This window comes from Dermacentor silvarum, chromosome 2 (genome assembly GCF_013339745.2).
Source record: "Dermacentor silvarum isolate Dsil-2018 chromosome 2, BIME_Dsil_1.4, whole genome shotgun sequence".
Lineage (NCBI taxonomy): Eukaryota > Metazoa > Arthropoda > Arachnida > Ixodida > Ixodidae > Dermacentor > Dermacentor silvarum.
In genome coordinates, this window is record NC_051155.1 from 212,841,853 (window position 1) to 212,862,908 (window position 21,056).

At 43.2% G+C, this 21,056-nt stretch overlaps 1 protein-coding gene across 1 annotated transcript; it reads left to right on the top strand.

The window, feature by feature from the left end:
* The first annotated feature begins 1,973 nt into the window (after positions 1-1,973).
* LOC119442568 (cytochrome P450 1A1-like) lies at positions 1,974-20,640 on the top strand. Its single transcript, XM_037707490.2, is given in 11 exon segments — positions 1,974-2,358; positions 6,408-6,621; positions 8,920-9,096; positions 11,990-12,083; positions 12,521-12,676; positions 14,383-14,591; positions 15,401-15,526; positions 17,115-17,219; positions 17,634-17,765; positions 20,264-20,411; positions 20,413-20,640. Coding segments are annotated over 10 exon segments (1,518 nt in total). The 5' UTR covers positions 1,974-2,358; positions 6,408-6,455; the 3' UTR covers positions 20,618-20,640.
* Positions 20,641-21,056: the final 416 nt, after the last annotated feature.

The window sequence follows — 21,056 nt, forward strand, 5'->3', positions numbered from 1 at the left end:
TTTCACAACAAAAAAATTAAAATTCTGAAAAGAGCTGAGTCACCGCACATTCGGTTTCTGACGGAAAGGCAGAATTCCCTGCCAAAAAATTTCGTTGTGAGATCTCCAGTGCGATAGGAGCGTATATGAAGACAGAATAACCTATAGCTGCTGTGAAACTAATTTTAAAAACAATGCAACGGAATTTTCCATACATCAGTTTCCTCGATGACAGTGTTAACAGATTAAATAAGAATATGGATGTATCCACCAAAAGAATATAAAGATAGATATATAGAATAAATAGAACTGAATAGCTAAATAGAACTGAAGATAGCTATAATGCATGTATAGCTAAGTTTGTTACTGCACTTAAACATAACCATAGCAAGTGCATAACGCCTGTCCTACGGCTCCTAATAAAGCTTCCTATAATTGTTTTGCTAGCGCACAAGACTTAACGTAACGCGTACTTAGAAAATAGTGTGTTCTGCTACATCGCCCACATGCGGGACCACGCGAGCCGATGCCAAGAAACAAATGGAGTACAAATAACTCTACATGAAAACAGAATCTGATCGACTGGAGTGTGGCCCTTAAGAAAGACACCGCTATCTCTTCATCCAAGGTTTAATCTTCCCGCAAAGCCAGGTTAGCTCTGACCACTGGGCAATCCTATTGCGCGCAAGAGAGCTCGGATCATGCATCGAGCCACGGCCAGTCGTTCTCCCAGCAGCTGGCGAGAAGCATCGCATACTTCTCGTTCATCGCGACGAGTCGACGCTCCAGGCTTCAGATGGATAAGCATCTGCGGAAGAAACCATGGGGCGCTAAATACATGCTTACATATTAACCTGGGAAATTTAACAGAATCAATTTTCGTGCAGATGGTGATCGAGACATACAATTATCAGGAAGGTAATTAAGCTTTCTGTTCCAGAATCTTTACTGGATCCGCTTCTTCCGCTATCTCGCAATCACACACTCTGTAAGATAAGGGATAAATTTTCTCGGTTATGGTATATGGTCGGTCCTACTTAGGGGCTAGTGACGACGCGGCGAATTGCCTCGAAGCGTCGCTGACGGGGTGCGTGTGGCGAAGAACGAAATTGCCGACCTGAGATTCCAAAGGGGGGGTGTTTTATCAGTGGCGACCTAGTGGACATGCCTATCTCGTCTGCTGCTCAAGTGCCGATTGGCTAGGGGCGCCTGCCCCCTTATGAGGTGTAACACAGCCCAGCCGATGAGAACTTCAACAGCAGGCGAAATGGGAAGGTCCACTGTGTGAATACTTGCAGGTGACACCCTAGACGCGGCGACAGAGATTGTACTGCTCAGCCTGTTCCATCAGTTCAAGTGCTCGCCTTAAGTGAGGTAGTTACGGCATCCACCTGTCATGGGATTAGGTAACATATTCCGTTCCTTGTCGCTCATGAACACAGCGCTTGCTGTAGCGGAAATGTAATTAATTGTGCATGACACAAAGGGAACAGTTTGTGGCGGATATAGAGCAGGTTGGGAAGGCATAGCTTACTTGACACTTATAATTACAAAGGAAATACATGACGACTAAGTGGTAAAGGCTAAATTGAACCCCTTCCGACATTGCTGGAGGAGCAATAACGGCCGAAGTTCATGAAGTCCTTGAAGTTCTGAGGCTCTAAGCAGGCCCAGAGAACGCTTTCTTCGGAAGGCTGTTACCATAGCCGAGATCACTATTTTCTAGCTTAGCGGCACCTTCGTAAACAAAGGCTTTCGTCTTAGCGTGGCAGGGAGTCCGAAAGTTTTACAACGATGCCTCCCGAGCTGTTTCGAGAAGATACGATAAAGATTATTTGCTCATCATTGTCTTTTGACCCTTCGCACTAGCGCTATCTCGTCGAGATAGCTGCGCTACTTATCGTTTATTTTCTCCGTTGTCTGCTCGAGTACCAAGCTCACTACTTTGGCAGCGCTGGTCTTTAGCACTCAAGAGCTCGTTGATGTCAGCCACTGCGACAATACACGCGCCGTTTGGCTTGCTTTTCCGGTCAGCACCGTAAATGGCGGCTAGAATGGGGACGCGAGTCGAGAGAGAAATGCTACGTCACGAAACGAGAAGGTTGTGGAGAGAGAGAGAGAGATGGCGTGAAGAAAGAGGAAGCGTTGCAGCTGTCACCGAGTGGCTCAAGGACGCGAGCGCACGACGCACTGTGACTGCAGAGTGTGTAGCAGCGTGGCTTCGTGTTTTGACTTGCGGCACGGCGTGCGTTTCAGGCCTGTCGCTGCCTGATGCGCAACTGACACTTGAGACTCGCCGTAGCAGCATCCCTCTACACTATACGTCGGATCCTACAAGTGACTCTTTTTTTTTATTATTATTGGAGAAACCTTATTGAGGTGAGTACCAGATGAGCTCACCAAATTGGCTAAACGCAGGCGGAACTGGACGTGTTTCTTTCTCCGAGTTAACGCCTTTGGAGTCTGTGAAGTCGCACATCAGAGTCAGTTGAAGGAGATAGCCGAAGGAGATGTTCAATTGAACAATAAATTGCATGTTTCGAGTGCATTCATCTTATTTACTAGCTTAGCTGTGCGGATTCAACAAATGTGTATCTAATTGCGCCAGAAAAAGAAGTTTGAGGGTGAGACGAAGTGGTATAAAAATGACAGGCTGATTCTGAACATGCTAGTATTGCAATTATTTATCATTAATATTTATTAATATGTTTTTACTGTCATTGCAACTGCAGATATTATGGTGGCTATAATTCCACGTACTCATTGTGCGTGCATTATTTACGATATATTGGTTGGTGTTTTATCAAGGCTCAAACACGGTGGCAGCTGTGCTTGAAAAAAAAAGTACGCGAGCATTTTAGCACAGTTTGAATATGTGCACGATATGCCAGTTTATTGTTCCGTTTGCTGGGCCCAATACATTTTAACTTGCGCAGTGTAAAAGCGGGACGATCATAGTTAGGCGCAGAATATTGTGAACTGCTTTAATGAAACTTACTCTTTTGCTGGTTAAAGAAAAAATCAGCGCCGATGTTAAAAACTAACAACTAGTCATATTTGACCGGTACGTCAGTTATTAAGGTCGTGCAAGAGAGATTCAGAGCCAAACTACGAGAACAAGTAAGTCTTGATAAGTTAATAGGGCTTCGATGTCGCCGTTTAAACTCCTCTGTATACACTAGCAAAAAACTTAATTTTAAAGTGCTGCTGGAACTCTTTGAAACCACCAGTCAAACATCCCATCGATGTTAATTAAGCTTGGACAACTGAACACATTACGTGAAACAACTTTTGAAAGGACGGAGAAATTCACTGGTGGTAACCAGATCGATTAACTAGCACAATAAACCACTACGAGCCCCTTAAGCGGCGCCTGTAAATCATTACGAAGCTTTTGTTAAAGGGTCGCATCATGGAAGTGAGACCCTCAAGATCATAGAATAACTGCAAAACGACTGTCAGATATTCGCTGCTTTTCAAACATGGGTATTCCGAATGAACAGCCGGTGCAAGAGCTAAATGTTAAACGCCACAGTAACCAGTTACCATGTGAGCCCCTGATCATCGTGAATATAAAAGGGAGATTTACCACTTGCGCTGCTATCAAATGTATGGCAACGAACAAATCGTGTTGCCCGGCATATCCGCTCTACCGAGCTTCATTAAAGGGACTGACAACCAATTTTCATAGTACGCATTTTTGTTTGAGCGCAATGGAAAGCTTACCGGACATGGTGCCTCATGATGAAGTGGCAACGCGGAAACACCTGTGTAACATTTTTTTATCAGAAGCTTTCGATCTGTAGTGAGGATGTAGTCGTTCAGTGGAAGCATGCTGACAGCTGCGATTAGGTGTCAAGGTATACAAGTGTTAAATTAGTTATACACTAATAACTACGTATGTTCGTGATTTCCTGCCCACCCTTCTTTGTTCATTAACCAGTCAAGAGTGCATCTCAGCCAAGTTCTCGAAAGCGAAATGACTCTTTTGCAGTTCAGCGTGCTTCCGTATAGCCCCGCGTGTGCTCATATTAATATCGTTATTAATAGCTAATAGCTAATTTACGGCACAACTAGTTGATGGCATTTTGTATCTTACAGGGATACCACACAACTTACTCGCAAACTTGCGCGCATAAAATAGCACGTGCACCACCATGCATTACCGTACAGTAATCTGTACGTACGTCAGCTGTAGGTATGCACGTTCATGTATGACTTACATTTAAACCTAGATAGCAACATCCCGACTGATACAATATTTTTAGATTTCGAAAAGAGACGTTGTGTCTAATTATAGCATAACTAACATGCAGATTGTACTGACTGATTCTTTAAAATATCTTGGTGTGTACAGTATATCTCGCGTGACTTAACTTGGACCTGTCATGTTAACCATATTGTAAAGGCGTTTATTAGGCACCAGCCTTTTGGACTGAGCGTTAGTTCAGGGCCCGAGCTCTCAGCACGAGCGCCGTTTCTCGAGGATAACGCCGGAGGGATCGAACCACTAGAAAGGGCTGGAGAGCATGACCCACTATGGCGTTCGTATCCTTCGCTACAATATAATTAATTATGCTAATCGTACTCTACGTTATACACGCCGTAGCCCTTCCCTCGCCCCTCCCTTTCTTAAACAACTTGCTTTCCGAACCTTTGTGGGACCCAAGCTGGAGTATGCCAATGCCATTTCTGACCCCCGCCACGATAACCTTACTAACGTCCTCGAGTCGGCTTAGAACCGCGGGACACGATTTATTCTGTCTAATTATTCGTAGAAGTCAATCATCTCAACAGTACAAGCCCAAATAAACTTTCACGCGCTCTAGCCTCACGCCGTAGAAAAGCACGTCTTGACCTTTTTCATAAAATGTTCAATTGTTTGCCTTTTGATAACCTGTACATCAAAAGAGTCCACCGAATTGCCAATGCCAGTCACTCTAACACCTCATATCCCCCACATGCCCATACCGTGCGTTTTCAGCAGTCATTTTACCTGCGCACAGCACGAGACTGGAATGTCCTGCCCACCAAAGTTGCCACTGTCATCGACCCACTAGCATGCAAGCGGCTCATCGAAAACATGCCAATTAGACTTTTATTATCTTTGTGTGCCATTACACACGCACTCCCCCATGTAATGTCGGAACAAGAGACCTTTTGGGGAAATATATAAACAATAACCAATAAACAATCTCATGTACCACATCTGGAGTACCAAGATTTCACCACCAGGCCGCGCCACTTACTGGTTCTTGAGACTTTCGTTGGAAATTTAAAATTATAATTCCTACTTAAATCGCTAACAGCGGCCTGAAATCTGTCACTGTGCAAGCTTCGTGCATGAAAAACAAAGTTGAAATCTACTGGGGTTAGGCAAACACCACACGCATTCAACTTGAAGTGGAGGGGACGCGTGTACTATAGCCTGAAAAACACTGCGTATACATTTACTCTCGACAACAGCGAGTCTCCTGCATTACTTAATTAGCGAACTCTCATCGTGTTGCGTGTTTCCACATATTCTGAATAACGTTCACAGTTATGTAAATTCAGTCGCCGTAGTTCGTGTGTTGCGTACATTAACCAGTAGTGGTCTCTTTGTGACACATGTCTGCAGTGGGTGTTTGAATTTTCGTCGCTAGACTCAGTTCATGTCTCAACTGGACCGCGAGACCCACAACAACTACCGTTTTCGTTTTAGTGTTTTAGTAGCACCGACTATGTAGTGCGGTTTCTACCGTCTGAATCGTCCTATTGTCAAATACCGGGTGTTTAAGCGAACACTTTCAAAAATTTTTAAAGGTTGACCGGGGCAGACAGCAGAATTCTAGCTCATGAGCTGGTCTACTCGAAGAGGCGGACATTACTTGCACAAAAAATTGAAATGCATAATCGACAAATGAAAAACATTTCCTAAGTAAATTTTAACCAATTACCATATGGCCAATATTGCAATTTACAAATTCTAGCTGCGGAGTTTGATGGAGGCGGATACACTTGGAACGAATTCTCAGGATGACACGAGTTTGGAGATATTAATTCCCGAACTTAGTGGAGAAATGCATTGGCATTCCAGTTACTTTTGTGCGTGCATGCGTGTGTGTGTGCGCGCGCGCGTGTGTGTTTGTGTTAACAAGGTTACCCAGCTTCATCGCCTAGGACGGTTACTCTGCTGCCGATAAAATCACAGAACTGCTATATTTTCTTTTTTCTCACTCTCATGCTCTTTTTTTTTCCCTCATTCAAGTCCTTTAGTCCTTTCTTCCCCTCCGCCCCAATCCCTGAAGAGCAGCATGTGGGTGAATATACGCTTGCTAATGACTCTGCTTTTTTCAATAAACAGCTTTCTCTGTCTCTCTCTCTCTCTCCCTTAAGCGCATAGCAGGGAGCATAATGACATCATGTATTTCGCAATTGCTGTTCAGGAGATTCACCGACTGCTGCTGGACTCGGGACAGCGGAGACAGCCAGCCATGAGCGCTCTTCTCGAGAGGCTCGCCCTGTCATACTTCTGGGACTGGCGCTGGATCACGACTGCGCTGGTCTTCGCAGTATCCTACTTCGTCGGTCGTTTCTACCACCGGGTGTCCAAGTATCCGAGGGGGCCGTTTCCTTTGCCACTGGTCGGAAACCTTCTCAGTAAGTGATTCAACATGCTGTTTCTGAACGGGGTAGCACTTACGATAAAGAAAAGCAGTAGGAGTAATTCATTAACAATTTGTACAACCTTTTCGTCCTCTGAGGTTTATTTGGGGAAATTATTGTTTTATTATTTGTGAGTGACTCAAAACGAAATGATTTTCTGGGGTATATTTGTTACCTCAAGCTGGCCTATCCTACTTATTAATTTCACGTGTTTCTATGACAGACTTACTTTAGCTGAAGGTTCAACTTGGGGTAACTGTCCGCCATAGCAGACATATTACCATCGATTAAAATGGTGAACAATTGATAAGTCTATCTTCAACCTTACAGTTGTCGCGTCGTGTGCAGAGAAATGATGGTTGCATCCTCAGCCTTTCGGATTATGATGTGAACTCTCTTTCTCACACTCTACAATTTCAAATATTTGGGAGTGCCGTGGACAGTTGCACGATAGTGTTTATTTATTTATATATTTATTTATTTATTTACTTACTTTCACACTCGCAATCAGCCGAAGGCTCTACATAGATTAGGGGCAATAACAGATATGAGTTTTAGCAGATGTCTTGAATTTCTTGTCGTTAAGAGGTGGCAGTGATGGAGGCAGGGAGGTGCTCCAGTCTTCTTGGTGCAAATGAGTCTGAGTAAACTTCTGTGGCAACAAAAGGTTATACTAACTTTTTGCGAATGATCAATGTGACACGAGATGTACTAGGCTGATGGAGAAACTATTTATGAAGTATCTGATTATTATAAAACATTTTATGAATTAGGCACAGTCGCGAACACTTTCGGCGCATAGCGAGTCCTTGTAAGGCAAGTATTCGTTTCATTCAGGAAACACTAGAATAACAAATTTATAGTTAGAAAGAATAAACTGGGTTCTGTGATACTGCACGGATTCAAAAAAAGATTAGTTAGTTTTACGTGACCACGTTCCCAAATTGAGCAAGCATATTCAAGTTGGTGCCTGACCAATATTTTGTAAAGCTACAGGGTAGCGGTGCCGCGTGAGATGTTTCGACACACAAAGCCTAGCGTCCGATTTGCATTGTTGATAATATAATTTACATGCAGAGTCTAGGATAGATATTGCGTTATAATGACCTCGATATATTTGTAAGAAGCCATGACTGTTAGGGGTGTGTTCGGCAGGTTTAGTAGAGTGATCGAACAGCTTTGATAAAGCGTTCAGCAATAGCTATCGTGAAGCTCACTGTAGCTGAGTGCTCTTTTCAGTTTACGTAGGCAGAGCGTTGCCAGTACTTTCTTCATCATAGCCAGACGGTAATGTTCCCGATTTTGTATAGTTTTTTATAGGTTATGCTTTTCTTCTATTTTTTTCTTTTAGAAGAATGTACTCAATATCGTAAATCACTAAGAAGATGCATTTCGACTTAAATAATCTCCCTCTAAAGCCAGAGTAGGTGATTCGATAATATTCTTACAAGCCATTCCCGTACATTGGAGAAGGCGCCAGAAAGGGCATGAAGACGACGATCGAAGAAGCGCTCGTGTAGTTGTTGTTCCGCCATCTCGGCTTACCGTCGTTCTTATTGTTACCGTCGTTCTTATAGGTCCCTAAAGAATAGATGAAATTGCAAGTGTAACAGATAGTTCGTGATTACAGAATTGAACATGTTGGGGGCGGAAAGGGCAGTGTAAACAATTGCGCGCCCGACACCTTCTATTCTGACGATTAACAACTCGCCGAACGCCACGTCATCTCGTCGTTACATTCAATCTAGGAAAGTTGATATGTCCACGTAGAGCAATGGAGGGAGTATTAGGCGATGCAATATTCTGCACGTGTTAATCGATGTGATAATTTATTACGTTGACGCTTGCTTATAATTTCATTCTGCGCTTTCTGTAGAAGAATCTTTCACGCAAGCCTATCGTTTAGCTTATTTAATTCTGTTTTATATTTAAAGTATTGATGGTCCTGGATGGACGTTAGTAGGAGGGGCGTGAATAACTTACCACAGAAAAATAAGTCGACGGAAGCCCATGCGCACCTACTACACAATACGAGAGCAGCACGGCACCGATATATAAAAACAGCAAAAGCAGCAGAAGCAATCGAGCAAGAAATAATAAAACGAACCGCTAAATAACTTAGTGCAGCTACGTTCATGTACACACAACACACCTACGATTCAATACAGAAGTAGCGGTATGCCAGCAAAATAAAACACAAATAACAGGGGAGAAAAAAAATAAAAGGCATTGCTCAGGAACCCTCTAATAATTACAAACATAACACCCCCCTTCCTTACCCTTGTTTCACAGGTCTCCGCAAAGTGAACTTGGCAACCAAGGCAAGCGAATGGTCCAAGGTGTACGGAGACGTCTTCACCCTGTGGATGTCCCACAGGCCCATGGTTTTTCTCAACAGCTACGATGTCATTCGAGAGGCCTTCCTCGACCGCCGGCATGAGTTCGCAGGGCGCTTTCCAACTAAGATGAGTGAGCCTTCAGTCCACTGAGTTGACGGGCAACCTTTCCTCTAACACCTCATCGCTGTAACTCTAGACACCTATCAGTACCGTTTTACTTAAACGCTTCTTTCTTTTATTTTATTGATTTACGCTTATACCTTAATCTTACTACGTGTCCAAATAGACGCTCTCTTCTGCACGCTGATCTCATATGAGCTCCTACTTTCGTCGGCAGTACACCAAGATCACCAAGCATTTCGTTTCAAAGACAACTGCGAGGACACTCGGCCAGTAACCAGTAATTAAATGACACTTTGAAAAAGTTCATTGCAACCGCATGTCACACTGAAAATGAGTGTTTTCTGAGAGGAATCAAACACGAAGTTGTTTAGGTCATTTGGAATGCGAAGAATTTTTTTTTCTTATACCAGCACCCTTGCGGTAGGTTTTAGTCTAGACTAGTTTCATGCCTCTTCTGTACAAAAGAAAATAAAAGAAAAAAAAACTGTATTGGATTGTGGAATCCGACCCAGGGTCTCCCAATGCAAAAGCCTGATGCGCTACCAAATATGTCACCAAATGCAATTATACTTCTTTCCTTCCAACTAGCGCGCTTTGAGACAAAATTTGCTTAGAAAATCGAGAGCACTAGTGCCTGCTCCACTTTCCATTAGGCCACAGGTGCAGGGATCGAACGCGTGAATAATTGTCAATCTTACTCCTGTCGTTCAGGTTCGTCGCGTAGCGTTGCAATACGTTTCTTATAAAAGCGAAAGCGTGGAGCTTACCCTGATCAGTCTACTGTTACAGCTATCGCTTGCAGAGGCTTTGTGACCTCATAACGCTTACGACATCGGCCCATGTCGTAAAGCAACAGGTTCTAACGTTTCTCCCGCCCATCCTCCGGGCGGAGTGTATACAATAAATCAGTCGTAATGCCATTGCCTTCACCGTCGTTGCATGCCATCGTCGCTCTGTCAAGCCACTGTCATCTTCGGGCCGTTGTTGTCCCATACAGGCCTGTGTCGCGCGCTCTACATCGCCATCTTGCGCTATCTAGTAACACTATGCGGAGCGCCAAACGATGCTAGGACATAGTCAAAGGTTTCGCACAACATTTGGTTTCCACAGCACGTGGAATCTGCATAATTTTCTTCAGAAGGCCACCAGCTGCGTCGATATAATTTTATCGTCCAGCTCAGGTTCACAATCCCAGTAAAATGGAATGTATTGAGTATAATGGGCGGATCAAGTTTCGCATAGATTTTCGACACGTTCGCCAGATCTAATAAATAAGACAAATAACTGAATTTGCAATATTAGTTAATCCGATAGCTATGTGATTCTCACTCGCCAAAAAAAAAAAAAAACTACTTTGTTGTTTTAAAAAACGCTCTCCTTTATATGCGCTGCCCTATCAGTTGAATAATTTTTCCAGAGCAGTTGGCGTAAACCCGCCCCGGTGGCTAATTAGATATGGCGCTGCGGTGGTGAACACGAGATCGCTGGTTCGACGCCCGATGTCATTTACCAAGCTTTTGGCGCGTTAGCTTGCCATGCTTTGGCCACTTCTAAAGAACGCCAGGTGCTCAAAATCAACCAGGAATCCTTCATTGCGACATTTTCATAACTCACTGTGTAGATTCAAGAAGTCGTTAAAGGTGTATAATTAGTTTTATTCGTTTAATATAAAAGTTGACGTTCTTTGTTCAATGTTCAGCAGTTTCGTGTGAGCGCATGCGCGATGTACTGAGTACTGTACTTATCTATATTTAGACGGGCCTTGCACTGCGTATACGGAGTAGTTTGTGACCCTTTAATCTATATTTAATGGACGTCCGCTTCTTGCGCGGTACTCTTTCGTTTTGTCACGATCCTGAAGTAGCTGAACTAATAATTCATTCTATTTCTGTTCCACGTCGTATGTACTTTACCATACCCTTCGCGTAGACTTTAAATTTGTGCCTATACGGGGGGATAATTTTTAAGAAGTTTTATGGATTGTTTAAAGGTCGTCTGTGGCCGATCGCATAATTCTCGTCGTTAAGCTGGATTCATTGGTTGAGCTGGGACAAACTGGCGTCATTCTGGAAATTCATTCCAAGTGGATACGCCTTGAAAACTCACCGGCTACACTTCGTGAATTGGAAAGTTGTGTCGTAAAGTAGTTAATTAAGAAGTTAATTGGTTCATTTTTGTTAATTAGTTTAGCTTGTGTTTCCATTTCTCGTGCTAGTAACGTCCACCTCATCGAATAATCGAGCTCAAGGACAAGAATTATGCTATCTGCAACACGAAATATTTTTAAAATTCCATAAAACTCAAAAATGATCACCATGTATAGCGCAAAACTCGAGAGCTCTGTTCAGAGACTGCGCTACACGTTTGCTATTGGACGCGAGCGCCAAACTGTCCGATAACTTCCCGCTGCCAGACTTGCTCCGGCCACTGGTATTCATTCTTTTAACAATTAGCAGTAACGTGTATATACTGGATGTATCGTGCCATCTGAGTACGAAACGCAAGACTGGTAATAATATATCTGACTCCCACCTCTTGCTGCACGGCAGGAGATATATTGCAAGAGAAAAGAACATACCTGTGCTTCTAGCTTGCTTCAGCTAATGGCATTGATCAAATTGATCAGTAACCCAAAGAACGTTTATTATTACATTCATAGAAGCCCGTTAATTGAGGGAGGGAAGCAAAATTTTCATTTTGACTTCCTTTCGATGCCTGGCGCATTAACACGATAAATGTTTGCTGACAAGCATTACATTTTAAGCAGTATTATACATTATGGCGAAATCCGAATTATCTACTGATTCAAAGGTCCGCTGCCAATGCAGGCCTTAGAGCTTGCTATGTCTGAACATATAAAAGGCTAGCTTTCTTTTTTAGTATCTTATTTTCAATTTCAGGTGCCCTGCAAAACCAAGGAAACCACGATATCATGTTCGAGGATTACAACCCGCGTTGGAAAGCACTTCGAAAGGTGGCCCTTCTTGCTGTAAGGTGCTGACTCTTCCGTAACATTTATGGACTACCACAGCTACACGACATTCTTGCCACATGTGCGGGGCATAATTAAACTATCTGCGAGCCACGACATATCAAAATCTTCTAAATGTTATCCAATAGTGCGTCTGTTTCATTAATGATTTTATTTTACTTCACGAATTAACCATCGGGAAGGATAGATTCCCGTTACACGCGTAGCCTCTTCCAAGTTATTTTGTGCTGAACTAATCAATCAAACTAATTTTGCATTCCGGATCCTGACACAATGAACGAAAGCAAAACATACGTTACTCGGCTCTATGTGCTGCTTCAAATGAACAAAGTAATCCACGAAACACGCTTCCCCACGACCGTCGCACAGTGCGAATTGTGCCTTTCCTCGAGCACATATATTTTGTGCTTTACTTCTTTTTTCGTTTGATTATTGGCAGGAAGTACGCCGTCAGCGAGTCCCTCGAGAAGCTGAGCACGGAGGTCGTCGACGACTACGTGGACTCCTTGAAAGAGGGCCCGCAGGTTGTCGAATCAAGGGAGCCGTTTCTACACATCCTTTTCACCCTCATTGGAGTTTCTGTCTACGGCACAACGTACGGAACATTCTTTGTCATTGCGTTTTGTTTAACACTTTCTAGAGCGATAACATTCGACAAACTTCGGCTTCGGAAAGGCGCGTCTTGTGCTGAGCGATAACTTTCAAAGTTTGTTAGCCGGTGAAATGTGGTCACCGGATAAAGATAAACAAGTACGCGTGTCAGTATTACGCTTATTTTGTTGAGTTAATTCGTGCATACGTGATGACGAGGTAGGGAAGAAAACATGTGGAACAACATTACGGGGGCCTCTGTGCCGCCTAAATTTTGATTACATATTGAAGGAGGCATTAAGGATTCCTAAGAATATCTTAGAGTTCGGTGTTATTTCTGGGGGGGGGGGGGGGGGGGGGGGGAGCGGCTTTTCCTTTAATAGTTGCGGGATGTGTTCTACTACCAACTGGCGTTTGCTCAGCTTCTAAAGGCTGTTACTTGCAAAAACAATCTTTGATAAGTTCTAAAAGAAAACCACAACATGCCTACATAAACGTGCGTAAAATTCCAGTTTATTACCACACTGGTGTCACTGCAACTCACATTGCGGGCCTGTGCTTGAATCTAATTTTAAGCCTATTGCGAGAGAGGAACAGTATAACATACTTCACGCCACACCGCTTATTCAGTGGGATTCTGTACAATTCGACTCCAAACTCACTTGACAGCTTGCATTTTGCAAAAATTCAAGAAATATTTTTGTTACTTGAAGTGACGGGCGGTGGCGTCATTCAGCACAAAGTGTTATTTATACTGGAGTAGCATACTGGGTGAATGTCCTGAAAAATGTCCCAACATCCAATAAATAAATCCTCACTTTCTGGTTTAGAATTTAATTTTATTGATCTACTTGGTAATAGCCACGTTGACTATAGGCCTAAACCTTTCCAGAAATAGTTGTCCGGCACTTTAGAGAGTTGGATATAAGGGAAGGTAAGTGTTTATTAAGCTGAGCACTGTGGTACTGTAGCAATCACCCAATCTTGAAATTTAGAACGTTTACATTTACGCGCGCTCACGAACTAGTAGAGTAGATTTTATGTGATGATATGTGATGATGATTTAATGGCATCCCCTTTGAAACGGGGTGGTGACAGGTAGTGACCTAGCCTGCTTGATTTAATCAGGTAAGTTATACATAAGTTTTTCTAGCATTTTTGTAAACATCTCTTTAATCTCTTTTTTTTCCTTTAAAATCTACCTTGTACTGCTACCTATGACTGCAAGACATTCGGTCGTATCAATCTTTTCCCGGCTTTTTTTCCACCAATACTCTAAACGTCTCTTGCTTACCTGGACTGCTGATCGGTTGATGCTTCCGTCCACTTTAAAACCAAGCGCTTCTGGAAGGTGTACGTTACCTACAGGTCTCACTGGGTGAATTCCTTCGCGTTGCATTAGGATATGCTGAGTGGTCTCCGGATTTTCGCTGCAGCATAAACATGCCTCATCTAGTTCTGAATATTTGCTCCGGTATATTTTTTTGTCCTTAGGCAACCGGCTCGAGCCTCAAATAACAAGGCAATGCCCTTTTGTGTCATCGCACAGATTTTCCCTTCTAATTTCCTTCTTCTCATTCTTGTAAATCTCCATGGTCATTTTTATTTTCATTCTCTGCATCCATAATTTGCATCCTGTATGCAAATTATGGCAGTGACGTCTAGCGTTGCGAATCGGTAATGCATGAAGAAGCTCGAATGTCTGCGCAGGGTGGAGGAAGCAAAAAAGGATGTCAAGCATTTGGAAGAGATCAACCGCAGGTTCTTTGAGATCGCCCCTGATGGACTGCCAAGCGACGTCGCGCCCTGGCTGGGAATCTTGTACCGGCGTAGAGAAAAAGCGATCGAACGTATCTTTCACGAGTCCTTCGAGTTCTCAAACAGGTTATTCAGCGCGGCCGAAGCCACTTATGCACCAGGTACGTAAAAGCTTCCGAAACACTTTTACGCTACCTTTAGACAAGAATGCACGCAATTATCAAGGGTCTCTCACGTGATACGTGCGCTTAAGACAAAGCCAGCTCGTTTAGTCGGTATTGCGCTGATGTATTTATATTAGTATTCTTCATGTGCATACACATAGTACACTTATCGTGATGCTATAGACTTCTCATGGATTGTAAATCCGCGGAGCAAGAAATTGCTAAAGGATTTGCACTTGAAGCGCGTAGGATGGCTTACCTCGAGACTACTTGCGAGTATCGTAAGTGCTTTGGCAGGGTTCTCATCATACAAATGGGAATGACTCGGAAGGAGGGAAAAAAACCAAGGCTTTTGCCTAGAAAGACAAGCGGGGCCAATAAGAATAGCTTTTAGTTTCCCAGCTCTATTACTTCTGTAACTCGCACGGCGGCTCGATCAGTGCTGGTTACCATGCAAGCACCAGCACAGACAGTACGGATGAAGGCATAGTACTAACGTACACAACTAAAAATCTAACAAAATGAAATAACGTGGCTCTGGAACACTTTTTGGCATTCCAGTCTTTTATGACGTTTCTCGTAAACACCTACGCCATGATAAGCGCAGTTCTGACGCCGAACACAATAGCCGTTACTATCGTATCTTACGTTCAGGGCGAGAGAAAAAGAAAAGACACGTTCACACGTTAAAAAAAAAGAAATTGTGTCCACCGAAACGTAGCATGGAGCTACAAGGAAATTTCATGTGTCTCATAGAAGGGAAGCTTCGCAGTTGAACTAAAACCCTCCATGTTTTTTTCTTGCAGGCAAAACAGAAAACTTCACTCACGCCATGTTGTCCGCTCGCGAAGATGCCATACGTGAAGAGAAGGGTGACGCCGAATATCTTACCAAAGGCAACATGGTCCAGGTTGTTGTAAACATATTTGGAGGTTCGTATACTTCGTGTTTTGTTCATCCGTTTGCTTTCTTTGTTAGAAGCTAAATGACAAATTTTTTTTTTTTTTTTTTTTTTTTTTTGGGGGGGGGGGGGGGGGGCGTAATAAGCCTAGCTCTATGATAACATAAGTGTAGAGAATCCTCCGTGAAAACATTCACATTTGAAATACGACTGGAAGCGTCACGAAGCGCTCGCGAAGATAGCCGTTTATGATAGGAGACCCGAAAGGAACGCCGCCTCCATACACGCGGCTCCATAGAGTTTCATACAATAATTACTAGATGGAACTCTGGCACTGCGATTGCTCAGTCACCATGGGAATGATGGGTAGTACATGGACTTGTCTGATCTTCGTGCTTAGAGCTTAAGACGTTCTTGTGGCTTCGTTTATTGCGCTTTATCTGGGCCTAAATTAGCCTAAATTTCAAAGCAATTTATAATTTTTTATTGAGGTAACAAGACTCTGCAAGTACGCATAATCGCTGCTAATCTCAGCGGTTCTGCTTGTCCATGCGTCCGTGACGTAATGGTTTCAACATCGGGCTTCTGTGCTAGATGTCCTGTGTTCGAATCCTTCCGTCGGAGAATTTTCCTAATGTCTATTTAATTACATATAATGTAGTAATTTATTAAAAATGATCTCTTTGCAAAGTCACGAAGCCATTTAAAGCCAGTAGGATGAAGTTTAGGGAAATACATGCACTACCCATCATTCCCATGCTCGCTTAACTGCCCTCCTTGCAGCTCCCGTAGACACTAGCACCACTGCTGCCTCTAGTATCAAACTCTATAGGCGGCTCCATGGCATGGCCTCTGAGATTAGTGGGCGCCTACAGCTACCCGTGGCTCGGTGAAAAATCTCGGAGGCGACGTGCTGTAACGTGCGTCATAGCCACCAAACACCCAGTGCACGCTGTACCTGCTTAGGTGCTGTTTAGATGCTTTATTAGGAAAATTTTACAATTACCGGCCATGCGGATTTGCCAAGTTTGTTTCAGTGGTGTATACTACTCATTTATCAATTATAACCTATATCGTCAAAGTGTTTGTTGCAGTGAGCCGTTAAGGCACTTCTCAACCATGGTCAGGTTATCGTAACGCTTGCATAAGCACAGACTTGAATGACCTAGTTCTTGTTCTAGTGTTTCATTGTTTCATTGCATCTTGCAGTTTACTCCGGTGTGTTTGTCGTATGAAATGCAACACAACAAGAATGTCGGATTTTTTTTTCGTCGTAACTTTGATACCAAGTGTTTTGCGCAAATTATTTAAAAGCAGGAGATTGTGCACTATAAGCCGGTAATATTTGAGCGTTTATCCAGTTTAAAGAGTTACAGAAGAACCTTGTCTTCCTGCGCTTTTGCACAATTACCAATGCCAAGGGTCAAGAGACAGACATACAACTGAAATGTTCTTCGGGAAACTTCTTGGCGGTTGCGTTCCGCTATGAATGACTCTCTACAAACCGAAAAACCTCTGTAGGGCCTCTGTGATAAACTGTTCTAGATTTAAGCAAAATTCTGCTGACAAATTTGTAATGATTCTGTATACTAAAAAAACAATTTTTACCTCGGATACAGCTGCCACTGACACTTCGGCCGGAGAACTTCAGTGGCTATTTCTGATGATGGCTAAAGAGCCGTGGATTCAAGAAAAGATTAAAAAAGAAATCGAGGACAACATCGGTAAGAACATTCGCTATAATCTCGACGTCCTTTTTTTTTATTTGGGCGCAGCAATATTAGTCATACACATCCACGTTACAATGATTTCAATGTTTTCGTGAGGTTTTCATGACAGCACGAGCACTGTAAGATGATTTCAAAAGTTTCAAGTGACAGTAGTGCGTTGGATCTGTGGCTTCGTTTGTGAGATTGCTATTGGTTAATGAACAAAAAAATTGTGGCTCATTGCGTGTTTTTAAGTGAGAGTATATTTTTTTACTACCACCGAATTTATAATGGTTACCATGCAGCAAGTCTTCGTAGTCTTTGAATATTCGTTGCTCACTGAATTCTATGCAGTAGCATTGCTTTCAGGAAAGTCACGAAGGAATGTTGGACGTTTACTTGGGTCTTTCGCTTTTGCCACCTTCCCAGGAAGCACGCCACCTGTCTACAAAGACAGGGAGAAGATGCCCTTCACCGTGGCCTGCTTGATGGAGACGCTGCGATGCTTCCCAGTAGCTCCCATCGGCCTACCGCACAACACCACGACGGACACTAAAATTGGTGAGGGCATGCAATATAACTTCTTTACAGCAACGTAAACGCCCTGATGAAAATACAGAACAGACAAAGAATTGTCCTAACGGAATAATTTTTAAAAGTACTTTGGGGCACACTACCGTGGTCAGGACAGACATTTCTGCAGTGCTGTTTGCCGTGCTTTCGTCAGTTCCATTGTAGTGGCAGAGGTGTCTTATGTCTTGTTTCTTTTTTTTTTTAGCGATAGCCGTTGGGCTCGTTGTTCTAGTTGTTTTGACGTCCGCCAGTGGTCGTCGCAGCAGTGCCAACGTACTTTGCGCAAAGCTACAAAGTACCGCGAGGGTTTCAACTACGGGCCAACAAATTTGCAGTCGAATGTTTTACGTCGCTGCCACTTCGCTTGTCTTTAATTCTTCATTTCTTCTAACTTATACGTAGCATGGATGACTATGGGCTCACAATAACCGTGACACCTCCACTCACCTTGACTTCAAAGACACACAATAAGGATATATGGAAATTTAAAGCTTTCTCAAACCGCCAAGTTCATTTAATACCACAAGTTAGTGTGGTGGTTCCGGATTTCCTTTGTAGGCCTCACGGATACATGAAAAGCTTTCTGTTTTTCTTTCTTTATTATTTGTATTGATGCGTGTTACATCGACATATAAAAAGAACAATTACAGTGATAAAGACAAACTCTAGACAAGTTCGAACTCTCACAAGTCTTCCAGATTCTTTTTTTTTTTATCTGTGAAAATCAAAGGTACCTGAATGGCTGCAATGAGTCAAAAACCTATCAGCGACTGTCCTTTTTTTTCTTTAATACAGTGAAGGTTGAAATGTAAAATGCAGAAGCAGAAATTAGAAGAAAAAAAACTAATTCCGAGCACAACGTGCCTAACGCATGTAATCAACATCACCATTAAATCTGGTGGCTTATACTCTTGAGCAGCATGGACAGTTCGTGCATTGGCTACAGACTCTATAGAACCACTGATGTAAAAAATGTCAAGCTTTCAGTCCATATATTACACATCTTGTTCCACCAGATGATATGCAAAAGAAAACGTATAATCAAACGAGGGAGTGACCTATAATCAAATGCAATTAGATGAGCCTTTATAAAGTAATGTTTTTTTTTCTCCTTGAAAGGAGATTATTGTGCGCATCTGCCAATATTTACTCTAACCAATACCACACGAATGTGCGGAAGACCCATGGAATAATATTGTGCCAGCTAACGCGTCATGGCCGAGCATTATGGGCGAAACTAATATTTTTTTTTACAATTGTTGTTATAGCAACTGTCTTTAAGCAACAGTCCATTTGTTGATACAAGAACAAGAGAAATGTCCTACGGAAGAAATTGCCGCATTTTGGGTTATTCCCCTGATCTTCTTCAGCTCGGATATCCATAAATCATCAGCGATGGAAGTGCGCATTAAATATGCGAGGAGCAATGAACAAGCGCTGCATCAATATTTGGCAAAGTGGTCCCGTTTACCCGCAGCAGAGTTCTAGCTTTAGATATTGCTAGGAACAGACATGGATTAATAGGCATAATGAAGACTTTAGCAAATTTGTTCGGGCTTATGACAAATTATTCTTACGAAGAAAAATATTTGTGTATTTGACTCATGGGTTCAGAAGACCGTTAGCGTACATGGTCACCCTGTAAGAAAAGCCACAGGAAATTACCTGTGGCTCATGATAACTAAACCGAGGTGCCGGTCAGGGACTCGCAACACGAAGAAGCTTCATACAATCGGCCCTCGGTGTACATTGACATAGAGACATCGCAAGGTTTTGGCTTTCACCGCACCAGCATGCCGCCGTCTAATTTTGACACGACGAGCCACAAAGCCAGTTATTGGCCTACGAATTACGTAACTAGCAGGTGCCTGATCTACCACGAAAGTCACAACCGATGCAAGCATGTTACACGGAGAAATTAAAATAAATGATCGCCAATTACATTACAAGGGAAGCCTCAGCCTGGACCCCGGAGAAAGACTAATTCGTAGCCTGGACCCAACGTTTCTACCAAAAGAGTTATCTTCATCAGCGCCCTGGTGACGAGAAGCCCCTTTGTGTGAAACATCTCCTGTTCGGACATTCCCCTGACCAATGTAATTCACCTTTGGGTGATGTTTAACGTTGTGTTAGGCTTTCAAAGTCTGCTTCAACTTATTCGGACATTATGACTGGTTTTACATTCAGCGTTCTCGACTGATCTGTCCCTAGGCCTACTTAGATCTTAATGCAGGCCATCCTGTTAAGTTACTTATCTTTTCCCTCTGTCCTCCTCATCATTAGTCTTGTTCCTCTTTCTTTTCCTCTTCCCCTCTCATCAACGCAGAGTAGATGGCCCTAGTAATCTATTGCTCATGCCGGCCTCAGTGCCCTTCTTATTGTATATATTTTATTTCTCTTCTTAGCAGGCGCAACAAACCCTTCGGAAAGCAGCAACAACCCTATCCGGCTATAAACCTTATTTCCACGTGCATTCGTTTATGCAGGAGAGCTGGAGCTACCAAAGGACACGGGCATAATATTCAATGCGTACGGCGTGAACCACGATCCTAATCTCTGGGACGAGCCGGAAAAGTTCCGGCCGGAACGCTTCCTGGACCCCGTCACCGGCAAGCTTCGCCGAGATCCCTTGCCAGCTGGTTACCTTCGGCATGGGACCGCGGACGTGTCCCGGAGAGAAGCTGGCGCACGTCGACATGTTCTACATCCTTGTGCGGCTCTTGCAACGGCTAACCGTCAGTGCAGGCGAAAAGGCACCAAATGTGGACGCCCGTGGCCTCGGTTCGAACATATTTATGCTGCCTGCCAAACAGACTATCACGCTCACCAGAAGTCATTAAAGACGCCGTGTATGATATCGCAACGAGGCAGCCGTACCTTAATATATACGCGCATATATTGCGGACCATTCTTTGTTGCAAGTGCATTAAACTTCGTCGGAGTTGGCCCATTGTCCGCCACGGGGGCTCAGTGACTATGACGTTTCGCTGCTTAGCAGGAGTCGGCGAGTTTAATTTCCGGTCGCCGCGACAGATTTTCGATTAGGATTAAATGCTAGAAAACTGGTGTACTTAGATTTAGGTCACGTTAAAGAGCCTCGGATGGTCGAAATTAACCCGGACTTCTTCATGACGGCGTGCTTCATAGTTTCACTGTTGCTTTCAGACGTGGAACCCGAAAAACAAATAAATAAAGAACTTTACTAATTGTACAAGGTGAAACAGCTGCTTTGGTAGATTACTTGTAGGCAACCATGACTAATGTCTGCTTTAATTTTGA